The sequence below is a fragment of the Egretta garzetta genome, unplaced genomic scaffold (assembly GCF_000687185.1).
Source record: "Egretta garzetta isolate BGI_Z169 unplaced genomic scaffold, ASM68718v1 scaffold310, whole genome shotgun sequence".
NCBI classification, from domain to species: Eukaryota; Metazoa; Chordata; class Aves; order Pelecaniformes; family Ardeidae; genus Egretta; species Egretta garzetta.
Genome location: NW_009258296.1, coordinates 206,089 through 211,855, shown reverse-complemented (window position 1 = coordinate 211,855; position 5,767 = coordinate 206,089). Strand labels below are relative to the sequence as shown.

Sequence of the window (5,767 nt, the reverse complement as noted above, 5' to 3'; positions counted from 1 at the left end):
TACATGAGTTTACGCAAGACAAACAGTCTGAAAACCATTAATATAAAAACTGCAGTGCAACAAACAGGTGAACATCACATTTTTCTTTTTTTTTTCCATTTTAGTGCATGAGTCTCTACAAATCTTTTTTTTTTTTTTTTTAAATCAGCAGCACTTCCTCTGTTGTCACACTGGGGCAAAAAGACAAGGTCTGGGTTAACATCTGAGTTATTGATGCTGTAATAGAAGCTAGCAATTTGATCCAAGATATTGCAGCTTTTGAGTATGTTGCATACTTTTGAATAAGAGATCAAGGGAGAACCCATCTGTCCTGTATTTGAAAGAGGGGGAAGAATTTCTAAGGAAAAACTCCTGAGTGATGGCAGCAGAAATAACTTGCTTCAGCTGCTCTGCAGTACAGTCGTGATGCAGCTGCTGCCACGCACTCTGTTTTGGCACATAATGCTTCACAAAAGATTTAGAAACCAAAGATTCCCTCACCCATGCCCACTCCTCATTCTTGTACTTAAGACAGCTTTGGTATGGTGTAATAAAAATGCTAGACAAAGTCCTAAAAATTCAGAAGAACAAACTAAGCAATACAATTAGATGGGACACAATGAGGTAATGAGTTAATTTTCCATATAAGGCTATTTGGAGAGTTTGAATGTAAAATCCCTTTGACATTTATGTGTTTCTCACTAAGATACTGGGTGTCGGAAGGTCTATCCTGAAACACATTCATGCCAAACATGAAGTTTTGGTTTAGCTATTTTGTGTGTTTGTGCACTTGTTTTATGCAAATTTACTTCTGATGAACCTGAAAGTGCTAATGGCTCCAATGGCTACTTTAAAAAAGGCAAATTCCAATTTGGAATTTGGAAGGGGTGTGAAATAGACTGATTATTTTTAGGTTAAAACCAAAGATGCTAAAAGAGGAAGCTCAGCTGAGAGAAGGGCAAAGCCAAACACAATAAATATTACTAAATCTTTCTTGTTTTGACTCTCACCCTCTCACATCACTAGTTTCACCCCTTCTGTCTTCCAAGATAAGAATTTTTTTCAAAAATAAACACAAGTTCATCTTTGCACAATACACCTACTACTGTGGTTACCTATATTTCAGCTTTTGGGCAAGTGGCTTGCTTAAAAAAAAAAAAAAAAAAAAAAAAAAAGACTGAGAATTTTTAATCACTGTATCAGGGTGAATTCTGTCCCTCTTTTTTAGGTGCTGTTCACCTAGAATAAAATGGTGGTGAGGGTGAAGATTAAGAGGAAAACAAAACATATTTGGGGTCTGAGCCTCCATGGTCCTTTATTTTGCATCATACAAGTCTCTTCTGTTTTCTTTTTATCCATATTTGCAAATTTTGACTACCCAAAAGCACAGATGCTACCTGCAAGCTTACTTACACTTCATATCCTGCTTCCCCTGCAACTCATGACGCTCTTGCCACAAAATGTTTTAAAGCCAATGTGTTTTAAAACATTCATATTGCATTCAAAAATCAGCAGTCTGACAGAAAGCTTAATTTTAGTTTAAAAGGATGTAGGTTGAAACTAGTCACTGAAACTGCCCATTTACATTCATAAAAAGAAAATTCTCCCCCTTGCAGAGGTAATCTGTATCTTTAAAAACTTCAGTTGATCCATTGCTAATGTTTCAGATCTCTCCATTTCTTCTGTTTTCTACTGTAAGAGATCAACAGGTAACTGTATCATAATTAAGGCTATGTGGTAACAGTCCTCATTGGAGGGATATGCAGCTATAAACCTCAGTTGGCAGACAAGGGTACATCACTGGAAAGCCAGCTCTGAGATTTTGTAACGTGAGAAGCAGTAGGGAAAAAATGCTCCCAGTGTTTGAAGACAGGCTTGTAGTGGATGAAAATTCCAGTCTCAGAGAGATTCCACTAAAAATCATACTGCTTTTTAACAGAGGTAAGCTGTAGTTTTTAAGGAGTTAATTGGATGTTAAAAACTATACCTGCCCCTGAGTTCCACTACCAATCTCAGTTGTACAGCAAGCTTATTTTCCCTTTTTTGTGTGCTGCACTCATTAAGTGTCTCAAAGCTAAAAACAGTGACATCCACATGTTCTCAAGTGTACCAACAAAACCCAGGAAAAAATTCTTACCTTTTAGATATAGCAACCTAAAGTTTCACCTAAAAGACTTGAAGATAGGAAAAGAAACAGTAATGACATTTCAGTATGACCGCACTGCTTTAAATGGTAAGCTGTTTTTCATCCCCCTTAAAATCATACCAGATTTAAAGCAATTACAACTAGTTAAAAGAGCCATTGGTTGTGAACAACTAAAAGTCTATTACCATTAAAAACAAGTTAATAGCTTATAGCTAGTTTTTCCAAAATAAACAAACCACACAACCTTTGAAAATAAAGCACTCTTTGGTGGACAATAGTTACTTTGTGTACTCAATACTGCGGCTTCATAAAAAACTTCATACAAAATAAGAAAGAATAGCCAATTAACACTGAAGAGTACCAATACTATAAGAAAAAAGCTTCTGTGGTTGATTTTCAGTCTCAAGTGAAGACTTGAGCCCAGTCTGAACGGACAACACAGATTTATATATTTAAAAGCTCCCACCGTCTTTTTGTTTCTGGTGGTCAGCAGCTAAGTGATTGCCATCACAATTTATACACATGCATCGTACATACTAGCAAGCCCTCTTTATAATAGAGAGCTTAAGTATTTACACCTGAGTCTAAATGTACACAGATTTTGTTGGTTTTGTTTGAGGAAGTGTTAGCACATTAGGGAAGTCTCTACCAAGCATGTTGACAGTTCATTTTATTGTACGAATATGGAAGAGATTCATCTGTTTCACATTTGCTGAGAAATGGAGACAAAGTAATCTTCCTTGAATTGTATCAAGTCCCCTCTAGTCAAATCCCCTTCACTCCTGAATATCCTCTTCAACACTGGTTGCTTATTTGAAATTTAACGCAATACTGTTCTAGTCCTTGGGCTGGATTGGCTGCTGAAATAAAACATATTTGAGGAAAAAAGTTAAAAGTGTACTCAATATGTATTTCAAGCAAACATTTCTGGCAAGGTAAAATGAGTGAACCATACTTCAAAGAAAGAAACAGAAGATAAAAGTCACTGCATTTAAGAACACAGCAATATATTGGTTGTAAAGAAAGCATGGACTGGTCTGATCACAGACAATATGAAGAAAGGTTCTGTTCCATACAGAAAAGCAACAGAGGATTCAAAGTACCATAATTTCATTAAGTGCATTTGCTTTTCTTTCTCTCCCTCTGAGGTATCAGACTGTAGGAGAAGTAGAAAGAATAGTAAAGAAACATTCATTTTTTAAAGCTAGGTTTAGATTACATGTAGACAAGCTCTGAAATGCTGCAGGTAGTTTTCAGTGTTTGAACAAGGCTGCAGAAGGCTTCTTTACAATTCCCAGCAAAGCAAAAGCATATGAGATTTTTAAAGCGTATTCCTCTTCATTAGTTTTTGTGATATACCTCTCTGGTTAAGGTAGTAAAGGAATCTATACCATACAGTTTTCAAACATTTTCCCCCATACTCCACATTATTTTGTTGTAATAACTTGACCTGCATTCCCTTAAGCACCTCTGCCTACCAAAATTCCTTCACCACAGAAGATCTCATTTCTAATCAACTACTTGCTATATACATAATCCTAATTCTGTTAGGGGTAGTAACATGGAAAAGGCTGTTTCATTTGTTCATTACTATGATTCAGTTGGTTTGGATCTGATGTGTGCACCTTGCTAAAACACAAACACGAACTTCTCAGTAACTGCCAAATTTACAAGGAAGAAGTCTTAACTGGAGAAAGTAGATGGCAGCTAATACCTAAGGATGTTCCGCAAAGGAAGTGCAGTCAATGTTATGAATAGGATTGAAATTCCCTAAATTCTTGTTGCAAAGGCAGAATAGAGTGTTTTAGCTGTAAGTGTCTGTTCTGGCTGAAAAATCATCCTGTGGGCATTCTATGATACTGCCTATGACTGTCTGAAGGATGAAATGGCAAATGAATTACTGAGGTCTGCGGATTATACTGCATTAGGATGGGTCACAAATGCAATTAATCTCCAGTAAGAGTTGACTAGAATGACCTATAGCATCAACAAATGAGATTAATGCAAAAATACTGCAAGATGTTTCCAGTGGAACATATCAGACAAAAAAATGAAAGAATAAGGGTACACAGTAACGTCGGAAGTTCAGAGAAGGCAACAAGGTCTTGACAAAGACAGATGTTGGTTAGGGCATGATCTCAATTTTGTAACAATAATTCTCCACCCTGCAATCTACTTGATCTGGAATAGGTCAATCAATCTGAGCACTATGAGGTAATGTAAACTGCACAGACTTCAGAAAATGAAACTTAAGAGATGAAAAAACAAAGGGATGTTTAAAAAAAGTGTGAGGTTTTGCCAAATGCTACAGGAAAAATAAAAGGACACCTACAACAAGGTATTGTCCATGAAAATTGTACACTCGTACCAAAATATCCTTTAGAGGGACCAGCGCTCAATTAGCCCTCTCAGATGACAAGACAATGAAGAACTCCAGAACTGTGATCTAACTATTTAGGACAAATTTTTTTATTGGATCCAAGCATAAAGTGACTGAAATTCTTTGACCTCAAAAGCTAGAAGAAAAGAAACAGTATATGGAATGAAATATTTGGGGTGGAAGTTTTATAAAACTCATTAAAATATGAAGTAGTTAATGAAGTTTGAGATTGGCCTCATCCTTGGTCCTCAGAGTCATACATATGGCAATATACCTAAAGGATTTGTTTCAAAATAACTAAATTCTTCTATGAACTCTACTTTAAGGATGTTGTTACCAACTATGGATAGGTATTCTCATCTCACACAACACAAAGGTCAGCTTGGGGGTCTGTTTTCCAGGAACTGAAAATCTCTATTCAGTTACACATGTGCATGTATGCAGCTACCAAGAGTTGCAAGGAGCTTAAAACTGGGAGAGGCATGAATAATAAAAACAGCAGGCAGAATCCCATCAATCTGTTTGGCCCAAAACTGACACAGTGAAAACGATGCAAGATGGAGGAAAAAACCCAACCAAACAAACAGGAAAACCCTGAGAAGTACTTCAGATTTGTAGTAAAACATACATTTCAGGAAAAAGAGATTATTTTTTAACATCATGTTGTATGTGTCCTGGTTTTGGCTAGGATAGAGTTAATTTTCTTCATAGTAGCTATCACAGTGCTGTGTTTTGGATTTAGTACTAGAAGAATGTTGATAACACACTGATGTTTTGTTGCTAAGTAGTGCTTAGACTACTCAAGGACTTTTTGAGCTTCTCCTGCTCGCCCAGGTGCATAACAAGCTGGGAGTACAGCACAGCTAGGACAGCTGACCCAAACTGACCAAAGGGCTATTCCATGTCACGTAACATCACGCTCGGGGCGTTAGTTGGTCGGTCGGTTGCGGGAAGACTGATCGCTGCTCAGGGACTGCTTGCTGCTTGGGGACTGATTGCGGCTCAGGGAGTGATCGCAGCTTGGGACAGGCTGGGCATCAGTTGGTGGGTGGTGAGCAATTGCATTGTGCATCGTGTTTTGTATATTCTGTTACCATTCTCATTATGACTATTATTATTTTCTCTTATTAAACTGTCTTTATCTCAGCCCATGGCTCTTACCTTTTTTTTTCTCCTTCCCGATTCTCTCCCCCATGCCACTGAGGGAGGGGGGAGTGAGCAAGCAGCTGCGTGGTGCTTAGTTGCCAGCTGGGTTAAACCAC

General features: G+C 37.5%; 1 protein-coding gene across 1 annotated transcript in view; it reads right to left on the bottom strand.

Annotated features, from left to right (window-relative positions):
* Positions 1-802: 802 nt before the first annotated feature.
* Positions 803-5,767, bottom strand: part of CDC14B (cell division cycle 14B) — a 45,097-nt gene continuing 40,132 nt past the window's right edge. The window contains exon 13 of the mRNA XM_035893909.1: positions 803-2,985. Within this exon, the coding sequence (XP_035749802.1) occupies positions 2,946-2,985 (40 nt within the window). The 3' untranslated portion in view covers positions 803-2,945. The remainder of the gene's footprint in view (positions 2,986-5,767) is intronic.